Source organism: Malus sylvestris, chromosome 15, assembly GCF_916048215.2.
Source record: "Malus sylvestris chromosome 15, drMalSylv7.2, whole genome shotgun sequence".
Taxonomy (NCBI): Eukaryota; Viridiplantae; Streptophyta; class Magnoliopsida; order Rosales; family Rosaceae; genus Malus; species Malus sylvestris.
The window spans coordinates 16,051,509-16,070,154 of record NC_062274.1 but is presented as its reverse complement, the minus strand read 5'-3'; the positions used below and the strand labels follow the sequence as shown (position 1 = coordinate 16,070,154).

The following is an 18,646-nucleotide window of genomic DNA, read 5'->3' as shown; positions in this document are numbered from 1 at the left end:
GTATGCAGAGATATGCACACATAAGTTGCTCGTAGGTCTGCCTATATATGCCTACGAATCCAAACATATATATGTATACACACATAAAGTACATATACATACATATATATATACATACATACATACATATATATATACATACATACATACATACATACATATATATATACATACATACATACATATATATATATATATATATATATATATAGAAAAGCATGCAAAAAAAAAAAAAAAATCTGGACAGGACGTGATGTCCACAAGAGTGCATATACATATATATATAGAAAAGCATGCAAGAATCTAAACAGGATTTGATGTCCACATAGGTATATATATATATATAAATATATATAGGCGAATATACATATAGAAAGGCATGCAAAAGCATGCAAAAATTTGGCCGGGACATGATGTCCACAAAAGTAAATATAGGGAAACGTGCAAAAGTCTGGCAAGAACGTGAGGTCCTCAAAAGTATGCATATATATATATATGTATGTATGTATAAAGGTAAGACGGGACAGGACAATGAGTTATAGATAGTACGCATAAGTGTGACATGTCAGACTGCACAGTTAAATTTCATCAGTCCTATTTCGTCATGTCGGTCCTCTTCCGTAATGTTAGTGTAATGTCAGTCATCTTTCGTCATCCACTTTCGCCATGTCAGTCCACTTTCGTAATGTCAGTCCTCTTCCGTAATGTTAGTCCAAGTTCGTAATGTCAGTCATCTTTCGTCATCCACTTTCGTAACGTCAGTCCACTTTCGTAATGTCAGTCCTCTTCCATAATGTCAGTCCTCTTCCGTAATGTTAGTCCAAGTTCGTAATATCAGTCATCTTTCGTCATTCACTTTCGTAACGTCAGTCCACTTTCGTAATGTCAGTCCACTTTCGTAATGTCAGTCTTTTCCGTTGTGTCATTCCACTTTCCTAATGTCAGTCTTTCGTAATGTCAGTCCTCAGTCCACCTTCGTAATGTCCTCGTAAATCCTCGTTTGTAAATATCAGTCTGCTTTCGTGGATGGAGTCAGCCCATATTTTATGTGAAGGTGTGAGGTGACTTTCGTAAAGTAAGCGAAGCAGCCTGTCTGGCTTTCAAGAGTCAAGCACACGAAACAATGACTTTGGTAAACTCATTGAAGGTAAGTTTACCCGTAAACGTCATACTTTCCTTTCCCACTTCCTCGGTGATCCTCCGTAATGGAGGCGGTTACCTGGACACGTGCGCCTGCTTGTTCCTCGTGGGCTTTCCTTACGGTTTACCTTGCATAACACCATCCTTAGATAACTTGGATTGGCCCAGGAGTCGAAACCCGGATTTTATCCTCCCACATGGACTTTTGACAATAGTTGAATATTTGATGACCAAGCCCACGTGCAAAGCACACAACGACAAAATGACCCAATTTTCCCCATCAGTTCCACATCTTCCTTCTCTTCGCTTCTCACTGGTCGTAGCAGTTTTACCACAACCATGGCTTCTCTAACTTCTCTTCCCCCAACCGGAAACTATATCGTCTATACCCGTTTCAAATCCCGGGTCAAGCCGAATCCGCACGACCAGCTCTTTCTCAATCCCACTCTTTCTTCCGTCCTAAAAATCCAACCTTCTTCTTCCTCCTTCAACCCCACCCCATTCAACCGGCTCTGCACCTCCGCCGTCCACAGCGCCAACAATCCCAGAGTCCGCCGCCGCAACAACGGCTCTTCTCCGTCCCCACCCACAACATCTGGCGCCAATTCCCAGTACAAGACCCAACCTTTACGCAAGTACAACAGGACCCAGCAACCAAATGAACCAAAAGTTGACAGAAATGAATCGAATACCCAAAATGTGAGCGCCCCACTTCGTATGAACTCAAAAGATGTGGATTTGATGCGTTTGTGCGAGGAGGGTAAGGTCGGAGAAGCGTTGGAGTTTATGGGTCGAGGTGTTTCCGCCGATTACGGAGTTTTCTGTGCGTTGTTGGAATCGTGTGATGGATCGAAGTCGCTTGAGATTGGGAGGAAGGTCCACGAGTTCATGAGACAGTCGCCGTTTCGCGGGGATATTGAGTTGAACACTAAATTGGTTCAAATGTATGGGAGGTGTGGGAGTACGAGAGATGCGCGCAAGGTGTTTGATAGAATGCGCGAGCGGAGCATTGGTTTGTGGCATTCGATGATCACTGGGTATGCAGTGAATCGGCAGGGTGACGAGGGGATGCTGTTGTTTGAACAAATGAGGAATTCGGGGTTGGAGCCCGATAAGGAGACTTTTTTAGTGGCGTTGGCAGCGTGTGCTAGTGCGGAAGCTGTAGAAGAAGGGTTCGCCCTCTTCGAATCAATGAAGAATGAGTATGAGATTGTACCGGAGATTGAGCATTATTTAGGACTTATTGATGTTCTTGGGAAGTCTGGTCATTTGAATGAAGTCAAGGAGTTCATTGACAAAATGCCATTTGAGCCTACAGTTGAAGTTTGGGAGGCTCTTAGGAACTCTGCGCGAATTCATGGAGATATTGAACTTGAAGATCGTGCGGAGGAATTGTTGGTTAATATTGATCCTTCTAAGGCCAATGCTGACAAAATCCCATTGCCTCTGCGGAAGAAGCACTCGGAGCTTAACATGCTAGAGGATAAGAATAAGGTGAGTGAGTATCGGAGTACAAACGAGGCGTATGAGAAATTGAAAGGTTTGAAGGGACAGATGAGGGAAGCAGGCTATGTGCCCGATACAAGATACGTGCTTCATGACATTGATCAGGAGGCAAAAGAGCAAGCCTTGCAGTATCATAGTGAGCGTTTGGCAATTGCTTACGGTCTGATTAGTACTCCAGCCAGGCAAACTCTGAGGATAATTAAGAATCTTCGAATCTGTGGCGACTGCCATAATGCGATAAAAATCATGTCGAAGATTGTTGGGAGGGAGCTGATCGTTAGGGATAACAAGCGGTTCCATCATTTCAGGGATGGGAAGTGCACCTGTGGGGATTACTGGTAAACTTATCCGCAGTTAGTTGATAAAGCTTTCAAGAGACAAGGCTGTGGTGCAAAGTTAAGTAATGTTGAATGCTCTGCAGCACGAAAATTCAGAGTAAGTTTTTTGGCTGGAAATTAACTTTGTCAAAATTTATGAGTGTCGTTCGTTGTAGATTATTCTAGTACTTAAATTCATTCACACTTAATAGAAAACAAATAAACAAGATGTTTTGTTTGCTCGATTAATTCTATGTTTTATTTCTGAAAGCATGTGTCTGGTGCCGTGTATGATTCCTTTCCTTTGTTTTATCCTGGAAAAGAAGAAAGAAAAAGTGGCAACTGCTAATGGGGACTGCAAATAGTGAAGAATCATGTATAGAATGAATTCCTTTTTCGCCGAAAAATGGGAAAAAATGGAATCTGGTTCTATGGCAGTGGTGAATAATTGTGAAACATTGATTCGGTGCAATTCGAGTTTCTAGAACCAGTATCTTCAAGCGAAAATATAGTAAGATGAATCACAAAAGTAAGGTCATAAGTATACATTGCCCTGTTTGGATACCTCTTGTACAAAGTAGTCTAATCGACGATTTCTCCTACCTTAAATCGGTGGAACTAGAGCTTCTACAATGTCTAAGGGAAGGGTTTAACCTACAGATGGACTATTATTCAGCTTCAAAGAATGAAATGTACAGCTGAAAATGGTATGGTTGGTACAAGAAGTCAACCTAATTCACTATTTAGAAGGGAAGAAAAGCTCCGAATCATTGTGTAGGACTTCTGTTTGAAGTTAAAATTCCGAAAGAAAATGTAACTAGGAGTCAAGGGAGGATGGATGGGTACTTCTTTTGTTGGTTACCACTTTTCTCACAGCTTCAGCTTCGTCCCTTGATGGAACTCGAAGGCAGGACTTCATTATATCGTAAACTGTGAACCCGATCGCCACAGATGGTACGACCTGAATTACACATATAAAAAACGTGATTAGACACGAAAGACAATGGGAAGTTTGAAAAGAATGACTAGGTACTTTACCACCTTCAAGTAATTGATGCTAAGTCCTGAAAACAATTGCTTCCATCCTTGCTTTTGAGCGATCATAACAAGGGTTTCGATTGTTCCCTTCATCTCTGGACTGCTTGATACCATAATTCGTTGAACCTGTTTGTAGGATTTTCGCCCATTAATGTCACAAATTCTTTTATTTCAAACATTATTTTGAGGACCATTGAAAAGCAAATTACCTGCATCTGCCTCCTCACCACATCAAGGGGATACGTAAAAGTCTGGCCTAATACACCAGCAACAGAACCACATACGAGTTTGAACACAATACTCTTCTTGTGCTCCGGAGGGACATGGCGCTTCATCTCCTCGTAGAAGTAAAACTTCAAACCGGCATATGGGAAGATCCCATAAAGCGACGGAGCTGATAATAATGTTAACGCATTAAATGCAGAATCCTTACAAAGATCACAAAAACTATAGAAACACACAAGGACAGCAGTGGATGAAACAAGCAGTTTTCAAATTCCTACCAACGCCACGGTAGAGGCCTCTAAGTCCAGCCTCTCTGTACGTCATTGAGAAACAATCGAGAATTCCTTTATATATTTGTTGAGAATTCAGTACCCCTTGAACATTTAACTTCTGTGAACCGACGACCTGCAGAAAAGTAAAAAAGACGTGGCTGGACTCAAAAAACGTTTTCTGGGGTGTAAGAACAACCAACTCCTCCACTTGGGGGAGGTTTGTCAGGATTCAATTAATTACCTGATAGGCCAACTTTGTCCGAACCAAATCAAGGGGATAAGTAAAAAGCACAGCTGTTCCTCCAGCAAAAGATCCTGCCACAAGATCAAGACCAGGTCCCCGCCCAACGTCAGGAAAGGTGAGAATAATCCATCTGCGGTATTGTTCATAGGTCATATAATGCAGGGCTGCATATGGAACAATTCTTGCAACACTAGCTCCATTTCCCCTGTACGAAAATTAGTTAGTTGATCAAAAACTTGAAAACAACCTTCACATAAATGACTCATTACTCGAGTATCCACCTGTAGAAACCCATAGGCCCTTCTGTCTTTGCAATTTTCTTAACGGATCCAAAAAGTCCGATGCTCTGGTATTCTGCTCTTCTGGTCTGCAAAAGATAAACAAATAAGCTATCACATGTACTTATCGACGACAACTTACTTATTGGTAAGTCCAATTAAAGTTTGCAACTTGTTTCTGATTGCCATGTGAAAGAAGAGGGAATATCTTAACTTCAATTTCCCACCTCAGGGAAGAACACAAAAATCCGAACCACAAAACTTGCAATCGAAATTAACATATGTACTAAATACAAGTTCTCTTCTTTTGTCTTCGTTTTCGGATAGGGGAAGGAGAACTGAATGGCATGCATGTACCCACAAGTTATCCGAAAACCTTACAGTGTGTACTGACCATGGAAAAAAAAAACAAGTATCGGTAAAACAAGCCCTCGAATCAATTTATTTGATCACATTGTTACTCAATCGAAGCAAACAGCCAAGAGAAACCCATTTGCACAACCCATTCAATTTTGTACTACTTCACTCAAAAGCAATCATCTTTCATCAAAACTCAAACTACCCAATGAACAAATCCAAGAAACTTAAACACCCAATAGACTAAAACTAAAAATGCATTACTAATCTCTACAGTTCCCAAAATCAAGAAGCAAAAGTTTCAGTAACTTCCCCGGCAAAAAGAAGGGAAGAACCAAATTGATGTTCAAATCTCCAGAAGAATTTAACGCAATTGTCACCTGAAACAAAATCTTGATGCGCTCGAGTGGCGCAACCACTGTTTTTGCAACCCCGCCGGCGACGCCACCGGCGATCAGCTCCTTGGTGAACACAGGCATGGACTCTATCATCCCGTCCAGGTACACGTTCATCTCTCTCTCTTCCCTCTTCTCTGACATTGTAGCAAACTTGAAGACAGAGAGAGAGAGAGAGAGAGAGAGAAAGAGAGAGAGATTCTGGGTTTGTGATTGAAGGAAGAGTTGGAGCAGAGAGGAAGGAATGGGTTGAAGAATCGAAACGTCTCCTTTTGTGCTGTGGATTTTATATGTATCGGGTGAAGAAGAAAACGTTTCTTCAAGTCAGAGAAGTACACAATTGACTTAAAGATTCCCCTTTTTTTAATGTAAGAGAGAGAGAGATAGAGAGATAGAGAAGAATTATTGGGTGCGGAGTTTTTGTTCAGCTGCTTTCAGTTCTATTTTATTTGTTTAGATCAGGACCGTCCAATTAGTGGGCTAGTTTTGAATTATGGCCCTTTGACGATAGTACTTGGGCACTCAAAAGAGTTCGATGCAGTGGAAGGATTGACAAACATCAAATTTAACAAAAGTGGTAAAGCCTAGTTAAAGCATTTATTTTAGGGAGTTTTTACGAAAAACCCACGGTACTGTTCACTTTAACGAAAAGCCACATTTTTACACTAAAAAGTCAAACCTGGTACTATTCACTTTACCCTTTATTTTGTCCTTATCATTAAAACTCAAAGTTTTCAAGCCATTTTCATTAGTTTTCCTTTTATTTTATAAGGAGCATTTTTGCTCACCACCATTTAATGTGGTGTATGCTTACCACCTTATTAATTACCGTTAGATGAGTTTGAATTTCGAGATTCGTGTAGTGGATAAGCACAAATCTCAAAATTCAAACTCATCTAACGGTGATAAATATGGTGGTGACCATACACCACTCTAAATGGTGGTGAGCAAAAATGCACCCTATTTTATAAAACATTAAATTATGATTAAATTAGTAAAGAACTTGTAATTTAATTGAGTAAGAGCATTTACTTAAGTGGTGGCGTTCAACTTCCCTCCTGTCATGATCAATTGGATCCATTGCTGCACCTCGTCCCTCAAATTCTCCATTTATGTGAATGGTGAATTGACCGGATTTTTTGCTAGTAAGAGAGGTTTGAGACAAGGGAATCCTTTGTCCCCTTACCTTTTCATTATTGCTATGGAGGAGCTTTTTTTATTAATTACCTCTAATATAAATGTTAGCCTTTCTTTCAAATACTATTGGCGTTGTGAGCAGTCCAGTTTGCTCATATTTGTTTTGTTGATGAACTCTTTATGTTTCGTGGAAGGGATTATCATTCAACTAAGATCTTGAAGGTCTCTTTATGCGGCTTTAATTCTTTGTTTGGTCTTAATGCCAACCCAACAAAAAGCTCAATTTTTCTTGCGGGTGTGGATGAGATGATCTTCCAGAATTATGCTTCTTTTCAATTTTGCCATAGGAATGTTGCCTATTCGCTACCTTGGTGTGCCTCTCATTTCAACAAAGCTTAATTTCCAAGATTGCTCCATTCTTACCGAGCGCGTTGAGGCTAGAATTAGAGCTTCAAGAGAACAAGGTCCTCTCTTTTGCCAATCGTTTACAACTTGTTCAATCTGTTCTCTGTAGTATGCAAGTTCTTTGGGCCTCACACCTCATGCTCCCTAAGAAAGTCTCTGCAATATTGAGCAAAGAGTCCAAAAATTCTTATGGTATGGTAAGCTTTCTAGTCATTAAGTTGCCAAAGTTGCTTGGGATGATGTGTGTCTTCCTAAATATGAAGGAGGTCTTGGGATTAAAAAATTGATTGACTGGAATAAAGCGTTTATGATTAAACACATCTAGAGCTTGCTCATCGATAAAGACAATATTTGGTCTATCTAGGCTAGAATCTATGTTTTGAGAAATATGAACTTTTGGCAGATTAAGACCCTTCAAAATTGCTTGTGGAATTGGAGCAAGCTTCTCCGATTGAGAGATTATGTTCGGCTTTTCTTTTTTCCACAAAATTGGAGATGGTAGGGGAACATCTCTTTGGTATGATACTTGGCATCCTTTAGGTTCTCATGTTGTCAATTAGGGTTGCCATATCATTGCTAATTCCAGGCTTCCAAAAACTGCTTTGGTTTGCAATATTTTGCATGGTTCTAATTGGTACTGGTCTAATAATTCTTCTCATGAGTTGTTGGAAATTCAAATTTCTATGTCTAATATTGTGCCAAATCCTAGCTTGGGTGATATGATTCGATGGACTCCTTCATTGTCTGGCATCTACTATGCTGCTTCTGCTTGGGATAAGTTTCGGCAATCCAAGCCTACGATAGGTTGGTCTAAGCTTGTTTGGTATAATCCAAATATTCTCAAGATGAGCTTCATTCTTTGGTTGGCTATTAAATGAAAACTTTTTACTATGGATAGAATTTTGACCTTCGCTCCGTCGATTCTTGTCATTTGCGTACTCTGCTCTATTGCTACGGAGTCCTATTGACACCTCTTCTTTGAGTGTCTTTTTACCGATGGTATTTGGTCTTCGATGCTATTCAAGTTTGGTGTCCCTTGGCTAAGGCTCCCTTGGCCTCTTTTTGTCATGTGAGCTACTAGTTGTTGCAAGGGAAAATCTCTATCATCGATAGTTTTGAAGTTAAGTCATGCTAATATGTATTATGTTTGGAGGGAGCGGAACAACTGTAGATTTAAGAACTCATGTCAACCTGCTGCGGTAGTTCTCAACTCAATTAAGTCCATCATTAGACTTTGATTGAGTTCTTTGAAAATCGCTCATTCCGCTGCTAATGACTATACTTTATGGGAAATGAATATAACTATGAATAGTTAGTGTTTATTTTTGCTACTTTGATGCAACGTTGTTAGCTTTGCTGTCTATTTTTCTTTTAGCTGCAACTCTTTGTTGCGTGTTTGTATTTTTAGCCACTTTATGCTGCTTGTGTTCTCTTTTTCTCATCAATATATTTTATTTATAAAAAAAATAAGGAATCGAATTCGATTTTTTATTTTAAATAATGACAAGATTATTAAATATTAAGAGTACCTAAAACACAATTGACTAGGATATCTACGTTAGGGGCGGGCACGGGCCGAACCGGGTTCAAATTTAGTGGAACCAGAACGGACCTGTTTGGAAATGAAATGTGGCGGGCGGGTCGTCATATTTTCAAAAATAAAATTGGACCTAACCCGGCCCGTTTGATACATGCCAATTCCAAGAGGTCCAATGATCTATTTCCTAATCTAACGTGAAAAACCTTATGCAAATTTTATGAAGGTAGCGTGTCAATAATGCTTATGTTTATGTTCTATTTCCTCACTATACAAATTCCTAACTAGAACCAAAATGCAAACTCCCAAATCTAGAATTCGTATCCAACTAAGTTCCTAACTAGAACCAAATGCAGAAAAACCCAAATTAGAGAAAGAACAACAAAAAAAAGCCCAAATCAGAACCAAATCAAGTAAAACTCGACGGATTTCCTTAGAGACTTTCTTGAAGAATCTCAAACTACAAAATAGCAAACGAGGGTCGACGGCGACCTTGATCGACAGAGATGGGGAAGGAACTCGATCGACAAATAACGGATAAATACAAACATATACGGAATGGAGAAACGACGAACAGACTGATGACAAATGGACCAATCGACAACGAATGGACGAAGTCAAGAGACTAAGAGAGTCAAGAGTTGAGAGGTCTAAATCTCAATATTGGACGGTGGATAGGTTTGGGTCGAGGGCCCTTGTCTCCGCCCAGTCCCGTTTTATGTATAAAATGTATAGGACCCATCCCTACCCGCAGGTCCAGGACCCGTTTGCCCACCCCTAATCTAAGTAACCCCATCTTAAAAGTTCAACATGAAGATAAAAAAATAAAGTGTACATATTATCCTTCTTCAAAGCAGCTCAAGCAACTCGAAAATTTTAACGATACAGTTCGTGACAACATACTTATTTCTTTTGTAGTTTCTTGTCAAATTTTTGCATTTTTATTTTTATTTTCTCCACTCTAAATGACCCCTATTTTGTCTTCAATAACCATTTACCCAAAAATTTACACACAAAATAGAAAACAAGTTGTCACTTATTACTATGTTTTAACTGTATTCCTCCTCACTTATTAGTATGAAGTCTTATATTTCAATCTCATGAACCACGGTTTGAAACCATTTACACCTTCATCTCACCTTTAATATAAATATATCTGTGTATCAAAATTGAAAACAAGTGCATCTACTTTCTCAGCTACAAATCAAAGACTACATCTTCGGTCAATTTTGACTTGAGTTCTTATTGTCTCAGTGTCATCAGTCGATTGGGCCTTCTAATCACACATGTTCTGTTGTTTTATGGTATATGCTAAATGAACAACGGATATTATATGGTTCTCTTTTCAGTACAAAACAACATGATTTATTCTAATTATTCTACTACCAAGTTGCAACAATGATGCGTGTAACACGTGGCAGCCGATGAGAATATTAAAGAAAATAAAGGAATTTCATATCTACTTGTCTAGAAAATAAAAAACAATCTAAGGAATCATTTTTTCATAGTTTATTAAAAAGAAAATCTAAAAGGAAACATTCTATCAGAGGGGATTTTGTGCCTTCTACAGCTGGTGATACAATAGTTTTGGTTTAAATTTGGCGATATCTCAAACTAATCATGCAGTGCCAATTTTTAATTTATAGCTTGCATATATGATAGTGTATGAATGGCTTGGGACGCTGACACAATGGCATACCCGTTGTAGGAAGTTCTATTACGAGTTTGAAGGCTTCATCAGGCATATGGGGTCACTACATTTGATTTTGATTTTCTTCAGAAGAAATTCTGTGGATGAGGTGAAGTAATGTCTTCCCGAGCTCCTCTCCATCACTCCATTCATGGATGTCAGCCTTGATAAGCACCGGGTTGCTGCAAATGCGCTTCCATAGAGCGTAGTCCCTCCTCGGCATTACATGGTCTCCTTCTACAAGCCTCAAACTCGGGCAATAATCATTTCTACCATCTCCTAAGTAGACAAACCTTTTCCTCCCATTGGCAGAAACAGAAGCTCGGATTTGGTCAATCACCACACCCTAAGAAGGAAATCATAATCAGAACCTCAGTTTTATATCGAAGAAAGCTACTATAACGAGGAGGAGAAAAGTTATGCAGTAAAACATATTGAAAGGGAAATAAGCCTCAATAGAATTGAAGCAAAACTTCAATTAGACCCGCTCCAAAACTTTTGTCCTCAAAAAACCATCCGTTCACCCCCATACCAGAATCGGTATAAGTTTTTAGTTTTATGTTTAGTGTGAAATAGTTAGGATGGTGAGTGATAGAAAAGAAATCAAATCATTTTGTCCTGCATATTCTACAGAAACAACACACTTACCTTAAGGGCTAGCATGGAAGGACTGGGGGTATGATATTGATACCTCTATCACAAACCTATCACGCAGCCAAAACGGCATCCAAGTTGTGTGTTTTCTAAATGCCAGTGGAAACAGTTTGGAAAGAAATGTGTACCACACTACAATGTGGCTCCTAGATGAAATATGATCTTTTCTAGAAACCAGACAATAATACAATAGAAGTGTCCATCTGTTGTTCTTGAAACAATTCTTCACAAAAGAAAAAGAAATTACAAACTGAGTCTGTCTCCGTTTTGTTGTTATTTGTTTCTGGTCCAAAGCATATGATGGCAAAAATAGAGTCCTCGGAAAGCCATTAAAACCATATTCCTCGATAACCCTATGTATATCAGTACCTCAATGATAGTGCGTAATTTGAATCGAAAGAGAAGCTTGAATCATCCGAACCAACCAGTACTCGTGAAGCAGTATGACACCAGAGACATGCAAGTAATATATAACAGAAAAATGGATGATACTCAGACTCTGAATACACAAGCATCAAACAGGACACAAATGCATATTGGTATGTAAAGAAAATTTACCTTGCACAAATTTGGAGGGCATAGATTGCAGCCATGAGACGATGAACCTAAGTCACAGTGTGGGAATATTCTGAGTCTTCCATCTTGTTCTACAGAGGTTGGGTTTGTGACGATCTGTGAGAAGCATCCTAACAGACCATGACATTCCAAGATAGCCTCAATAAAGAACTGATTCGCATCACTAACTATCCTCAAATCACATCTGAAACAATGACATTGAACACCACAACATTCAGTCACCACCAATCCATAAGAAAAACATAACTAACTTACAATCGAGCATAAAGATTTGGATGAAATACTTACCCCGAGGCGTGAGCTGACTTAATAGCTGCAGTTACCCCCGGATGCATTGGAATTCTTTTAAGACACTCCTTAATATCTTCAGAAGTTTTTCCTTGTAAATGCAGCTCCTTCGTCATTCTATCCTACTAGGTTTAACAATAAACATTAACAAGCCTAGAGTCTTTCGGCATCGTAACATGTTTTCGATCATAGTTGTAAACTTTTAAGTTGTGAATATTCCCAATTTGCCAAAAGAGGGTGGGAAAATTGAACATAAAAAAAAAACCCAATAAGTCCATGATCAATGCATTTTCTTTTGTACAAGCAATATTGTTGAAGGGGGATCAAACTCGGGACTTCGGGTGCAGAAGTGAATGTTGCAAACTGAGCTACAAGCACCTTGCGTCCATGATCAATGTTAAATCCCACAAATGCAAGGATCTCTCAGCAATAATGCAAACCCAAATAGTAATTCAATCCAAAATAGCCACACTCAGTGATTTGCATATAAATTCTCAATCTTTTTTCATGTTCTTATCAGGCTAAATGTTCAAAATATAATCTTTCCTTTCTTTTATTTCCCCAATTCTTAGCAACCAATCAGAGGATAAAATATCACTAAAAACACCATTTTTATGTAAATCTAGAGAGAGAGAGAGAGAGAGAGAGTACAGACCATGAGTGAGTTCCATGGAAGAGTAGAGCGAAGCTCATTGAAGAGCTGAGTGAGACCCATCTCCGTCACCACCCACCTATCGCTGTCACCGTCGATTAGGGTCCGGTCAAAGTCAAAAACCACCACTATTCCCGCCATTATGCTCGGCGGAGGTAGTTTCCCGGCGACCCAGAAAAGCGGTTTCACGGTTAACAGCTGAACGCGCCGACCGTCAGTCAAGAGTTAAGCGGCGACGGCTTCTGCTTTATTGTTGTCGGGAGTCTTGATACTTTGTTGCGTGTGTTTTTTTTTCTCGTTATACAAAACTATTCATCCTCACACACGATTTTCCTCTTAATTTGTAAACTAGGATTGTTAAGTTCAATTTTTCTTTTTCTTCTTTCAAAAGAGATTAATGGGTGGTTTTATCATGGCAATTCTTCCTTTCGAAGACGGGAAGATTTACAGATATATTTCACTATTCCCTTACCATCATTATTTTTTTTTTTCACCAATCTTACCATCATTATTTCATTCACCAACATTAGGAATCGAATTCATATCGTGTTGTGTGGAATACGAGCCGAAAAATTCATCATGAACTACTAAGCCACACCGTGATGTTTATTAAGTTTAAATTTATGGCCATGATCATAGTCTATGGTTAATGTTGTAAATAGTGGATATGTTTGCCCATATGTGTATAGTATAAACTCACAAGCTAAATAGTAATCATTTTGTAATTTTCCATTGAAGTGGGTTTATAAATGGAAAAATTAGTATCCGGTCCCTAATTCTTACTGTTCATTGACTAAGACCTTATTAGTTCTCAAATTTTGATTCAAGTCCCTAGCATTAATGTGATAATGAATTTACATGTTTATTATATAATTTTTTAATATAAAAATTAGTAATTAATTTAGGGTTTAATACTCACACCTCTATTAAACTTCTAATTAATTTTCAATTCAAACATTTCCAAAATAATACTAAATTAAATTAAATTAAGTTTGTACCTATTAGTTTTTTTTTATATATATAAAAAGATTCTCAATTTTTTAATCTTAAATGTACCCATTCATATAAATTTTTCAATTCTTTTAATCTTAAATGTACCCATTCTCAAATATATCAATTTGTTATATTTAAAATGTACCCCTTTTTTTTTAATATAAAATCCTTTCAAAATTTTTAATCCATGTTTAAACTTATATGGGTACATTCTTTTTCGTTGATTTGAGAATGTATCCATGTTTTGGTACAATAACTTTTTTTGTTAATTTTGGTTAATGTACCCATACATATATGTACACACACACACACACACAATATAATAGAGAGTATAATTTATATTTTATTAAATTATGAGTTTTATTTAAAATCTCATTAATATAAACAATTACAATTTTCAATTTTTTATTTTTAATTTAAAAAATATAGTAACTTACATTATTACATTAATGTCAGGGACCTCAATAAAAAACTAAAAAGTAACAAGGTTTCAATCAAAGAATATTGATAGTTAGGGATTGCATCCAAAGTGCCGTTTATAAATAAAGCAATTTGATTGTTCAAAGAGGGAGTACATCAAGAAGAGAAAATGAAGAAATATAATATTCACAGTATCCCTCATTTTCTAATATCTGCAATACTTTTGTCAGTGTGATATTTTGCACCACTTCGTCCTCATTCTTACCAAAGGTTATTTCTCTACTTTTTCCTATTTATAACACGTTATCAGCATGACTCTCTAACCATTTCTCATTTCCCTTCACCAAAAGAAAAAAAAATGTTTCTGATAGGGATTTTACTACTCATGTGAACAGGCTAAAAACTCCTATTATACTTGCAAGAATCACAAGGTTGTTGTAGTATAAATGGATTTCGCAAGGTCGTTCTTCACAGGGATTATTAAATAATTCGAAACAAATCAAATTCCAATTAATTATTGTAAAGTAGAAATTGAGGTGATTGATTTTATAACCTACTTAAATTAAAAATGAATTTAATTAATAAAAATAAGACAATTTGCAATATTAAAACTAGAGGGAAAATAAAACAGTTTTGGGAGAAATCAAATTAAGAAAGCATTAGGGTTCCACCATCACCTAACAATCCTATGAACTTTTACCAATTACTCATGATCTACACATGTCACTTTGAAGGTTAGATTTTCTTAATTCATATTCTATTTGGAACCTCCAACATATAACGTATATCTAACATGCAACCCGTCCGGATGTTCAGATCAAATCTGAACATCAAATCTGAACATGAAAGACTCATTATGTTTTATGAAAACGCTTTGAAAAACCATGCAATCCTTAAGACGTGATGTTCATCCTAAGTGAAATTACAATTATTAATCACAAGAAGCCAACGTAAATTTCAGGGAACCTTCTGACCAAAATTGCATCAAATTACTTTTCTAAAAATCCTAATGGTGACCAGGCATTAAGACAATTAGATAGTTTTTATCCCGGTGATTAACAATTCAAAGTATGCATGCAATCAATCATAAGCAATTAAATAATGTTTGTACCATACTTGACTAATCCCGAAACTACTGAGCACCGGTCAACGTTATACCGTCAAAGACCCATAAGAGTTTCCCTTCAACCAGGAGGCCAATCACAATGCGACACGTGTTGACATCAGAAGCCAATCACAGCGCGACACGTGTCAACATCAGAAGCCAATCACAACACGACACGTGTCAATATTAGAACAAAACTAGAAACTCTCTTCTATAAATAGGGATCATTCTCCCACAATAATCTCTAATGTCATTTTGTACTAAATTATTCACTAGAACTCACTAAACCAGAGCTTGAACCTATGTATTTGTGTAAACCCTTCACAATTAATGAGAACTCCTCTACTCCGTGGACGTAGCCAATCTGGGTGAACCACGTACATCCTGTGTTTGCTTCTCTGTCTCTATTCATTTACGTACTTATCCTCACTAGTGACCGAAGCAACCAAGCGAATGTCACAAAACCTGACACTTTCTGTTGTACCAAAGTCCACGCTGATTTTGTGCATCAACATTTGGCGCCGTCTGTGGGAAACGACACTTATTCCCACTCTCTTCAGCTTTGTCAAGCTGGTTTCCACCGCTCGTACACTCTCTTTTGGCCAAGCATCTCTCTCCGATATGGGGAGCGAAAGAAGCCACAGCACACAGAATGACACCCCCGCTGGACCTAGTATGAAGCAACGAAAGCAGGAAGGAAATAGAGTTACTCTTCAGGCTAAAGTCGATGAGCTAGAGGTTCAGAACAACAAGATAGCGATGAAGAATGAAGTCCTCCAGGAACAATATGAAAAACTTTTCGAGATGCTTCACGAGGCTAGGCAGGCTTAAACACATAAGCTCGTCGCCCCTGTTGAGGTCAACAATCAACTGAATGCCCCCCAACACGGAGGGTCGCCGATATCCGACACGGACATCCCTGATAGGGATCGAGCTACACATCAATGTGATAATCAACATGAGACTTCTCTCAACCCAGCTGCTTCAACCCGAAGCAGGAGAAGTAGAGGAAAACACCTCCTCACAGAGGGTGTGGAAGGATCAAAAGCTGTCTATCGCGATTGTCGAGACTTCCTAAAGCAACGTCGAGAGAATCCCATCCACATAAGCTCGAAGATCAATGACCCAAGAGTTTCTGAAAGACTCGGTCCTCTTCCACGACCCAGGCCAGCCGCCAATCTAGGGAATGGGCAGCAAGTCCCAGAAGAATATGAGGGTACTGGGGACTCGGAAACATTCCGACATACTCACTCTAGAAGTCAGTGTGGCGAGTCCAAAGAACGATCACGCTATCTTGATCAAACTTTCCTACTTCCAAGAGGCGATGAGAACTTAAAGAAGAAAACTTCGGTGGTGCACGACTCCACTCAGGACCCCCTTGTCCTGCAGCTCCTTGAGGAAGTAAACAAGCTGAAGGCTGAACGTCAAGCCGAGATACCTGACTGGAACCAACCCAGGCCAGGCCCTCTCACAAGAAGGATCCTCAACACTCCCCTCCAAGCGAAGACAAAGCAGAAGCTTGACTTACAACTCTATACTGGAAAGGAAGACCCGATTGAACACCTTAACCTCTTTGAGTCCACCATGGTATACCGGGGACACACCGACGAAGAACGGTGCCTTCTCTTCCCCTCCACCCTCTCTGGCGGAGCTTTAAACTGGTATTGTCGTCTTCCACCTGAGACAGTAGACTCATTTGAAGAGTTGAGGAAGCTGTTTGTCTCTCAACACATCTTCCAGACCGATCGCTTGCATTCCGCAGATGACTTGTACACTATTCGCTAGAAGCCGGACGAGTCATTACGAAAGTACGCTGGCCGCTTCAGCCATGAGTATTCTCGCTGCGCTGAGGCAGATGACAAGACCGCCCTCAAGGCTTTCACTGCAGGCTTACGTGACTGTTTCTTTAAGTACATGATCAATGCCAACACTTGGAAGACTTACTCTGAGGTGATGACACAAGCTTACAACCATGCCTCCGCCGAGGCAAGGACATATCAAGGGAAACCCCCTACAGTCACCCCTTATCAGCAAGTAGGGAATGGAGGCCAGATCCAACCGAATGAAAAGACCTCAACCTTCCAAATGGCAGCAGCACACCCCCCTGCCTCATTTAATGCTTCGCCAAGTCAGCAGACATATCAATCTCAGGGCAAAAGGAAAGACTTCCATCCTCACCAATCTCATTTTAATAAAAAGAATAAAGGGCACTATCGCGATAACTCAGGATATCGTCACAATAATGCCCGCCCCCAGGCAGTCAACGCAGTGGGCCAATCACGTGTCAAGACAGGCCCTACCCCGAGGTATGAGACATACACCTCTTTGAATGCTACATGTGCTGCCATCTACCCCAGTATAGCTCACCTGATACCAAAGCCAAAGCCAAGACAGCCAGATTACAAGTCCACGAAGAACACGGGCATGTTTTGCTGCTACCACGAGTATAATGGCCATGATAGTGAGAAGTGCATTATCCTCCGTGACCATATTGAAGCTTTGGCACGTGAAGGAAAAATTGATCAGTTCCTCCTTCACCCTCCAAGGGATAACCGTAACCAACGCCAGGTGAATGTGATATATTCCATAAGCGGCGGCACACCCATGTCTGAATCTTCCAATAGGGCCATGAAAAACAGTGAACGAACTTTGAGACCTGGCCATCAAGTGTTTCACGTGGAAGACATCAGAGGAGGCAAGTATCAAAAGCCTAACTGGGATCCAATATGTTTCTACCCTGAGGAAGAGAGAGGTATCATCTACCCTCACAATGACCCGCTGATCGTGGAAGCTTACATAGCAAATTTTGATGTGAAACGAATCCTGATAGACATAGGTGCTTCAGTCAATATCATGTTTGTTGAAGCTTTCAAGGCACTTAATGTAGCTGAACATTTGCTCGATCGCTCGATTTCTCCTCTGATAAGCTTCTCTGGCGATATCGTGCAACCTTTAGGGAGTATACACTTACCCTTCACCATTGGTACAGGCCCCTACACAGCTACTATTACCACTAACTTCTTAGTGGTCAATTGCCCGACGGCATACAATGTCATCTTTGGGCGCACAGGCATCAATGATCTCAAGGCCATGGTATCCACACATATGTTGTTGATGAAGTTTCCAACCCCTTTCGGCAATGGGTACATCAGGGGAGATCAACTTAGTGCTCGATCATGTTACAACACTTCAGTCAAACAACAACACCTGTCTGTCCCCAAGGAGACTCTCTCTATACATAACCAGGTCGTAAAGATCAGTCCAGATGAATCCAACTCGGGTCTTCAGGATGGCAACAGTCAGCCCGACGACCCTCGAGATGACTCATTCACCCAGCAAGCACAACCCGCTGAAGAGTTAGAGAAGGTCTCTATCTCCAAAGACCATCCAGACCGCATGGTGAAGATTGGCACTACT

General features: G+C 39.5%; 3 protein-coding genes across 3 annotated transcripts; 1 reads left to right on the top strand and 2 right to left on the bottom strand.

The window, feature by feature from the left end:
• The first annotated feature begins 1,410 nt into the window (after positions 1 to 1,410).
• Positions 1,411 to 3,233, top strand: LOC126605063 (pentatricopeptide repeat-containing protein At2g15690, mitochondrial-like). Its single transcript, XM_050272412.1, has one exon. It carries the CDS (start codon positions 1,480 to 1,482, stop codon positions 2,986 to 2,988), a length of 1,509 nt encoding a protein of 502 aa, XP_050128369.1. The 5' UTR covers positions 1,411 to 1,479; the 3' UTR covers positions 2,989 to 3,233.
• A 225-nt stretch (positions 3,234 to 3,458) lies between these two features.
• LOC126605064 (mitochondrial carrier protein CoAc2) lies at positions 3,459 to 6,121 on the bottom strand. Its single transcript, XM_050272413.1, has 7 exons — positions 5,758 to 6,121; positions 5,024 to 5,109; positions 4,740 to 4,947; positions 4,505 to 4,631; positions 4,211 to 4,395; positions 4,005 to 4,127; positions 3,459 to 3,924 (listed from the first exon to the last, which is right to left on the bottom strand). The coding sequence occupies exons 1-7, from the start codon at positions 5,914 to 5,916 to the stop codon at positions 3,781 to 3,783; spliced, it is 1,032 nt and encodes a 343-aa protein (XP_050128370.1). The 5' UTR covers positions 5,917 to 6,121; the 3' UTR covers positions 3,459 to 3,780.
• Positions 6,122 to 10,338: 4,217 nt separating this feature from the next.
• Positions 10,339 to 13,079, bottom strand: LOC126605062 (thiamine phosphate phosphatase-like protein). The gene is made up of 4 exons (XM_050272411.1): positions 12,715 to 13,079; positions 12,060 to 12,181; positions 11,754 to 11,955; positions 10,339 to 10,887 (listed from the first exon to the last, which is right to left on the bottom strand). The coding sequence occupies exons 1-4, from the start codon at positions 12,850 to 12,852 to the stop codon at positions 10,606 to 10,608; spliced, it is 744 nt and encodes a 247-aa protein (XP_050128368.1). The 5' UTR covers positions 12,853 to 13,079; the 3' UTR covers positions 10,339 to 10,605.
• Positions 13,080 to 18,646: the final 5,567 nt, after the last annotated feature.

Coding starts and splice junctions, on each gene's coding strand:
- LOC126605062 (XM_050272411.1), bottom strand. CDS start 12,852: ATGGCGGGAATAGTGGTGGTTTTTGACTTTGACCGGACCCTAATCGAC. Junction 12,182..12,714: donor TTCCATGGAACTCACTCATG/GTCTGTACTCTC, acceptor TAAACCTAGTAG/GATAGAATGACGAAGGAGCT. Junction 10,888..11,753: donor GCCCTCCAAATTTGTGCAAG/GTAAATTTTCTT, acceptor TTTCCTTCTTAG/GGTGTGGTGATTGACCAAAT.
- LOC126605063 (XM_050272412.1), top strand. CDS start 1,480: ATGGCTTCTCTAACTTCTCTTCCCCCAACCGGAAACTATATCGTCTAT.
- LOC126605064 (XM_050272413.1), bottom strand. CDS start 5,916: ATGTCAGAGAAGAGGGAAGAGAGAGAGATGAACGTGTACCTGGACGGG. Junction 5,110..5,757: donor GCATCAAGATTTTGTTTCAG/GTGACAATTGCG, acceptor TATCTTTTGCAG/ACCAGAAGAGCAGAATACCA. Junction 4,396..4,504: donor AGGCCTCTACCGTGGCGTTG/GTAGGAATTTGA, acceptor CATTATTATCAG/CTCCGTCGCTTTATGGGATC.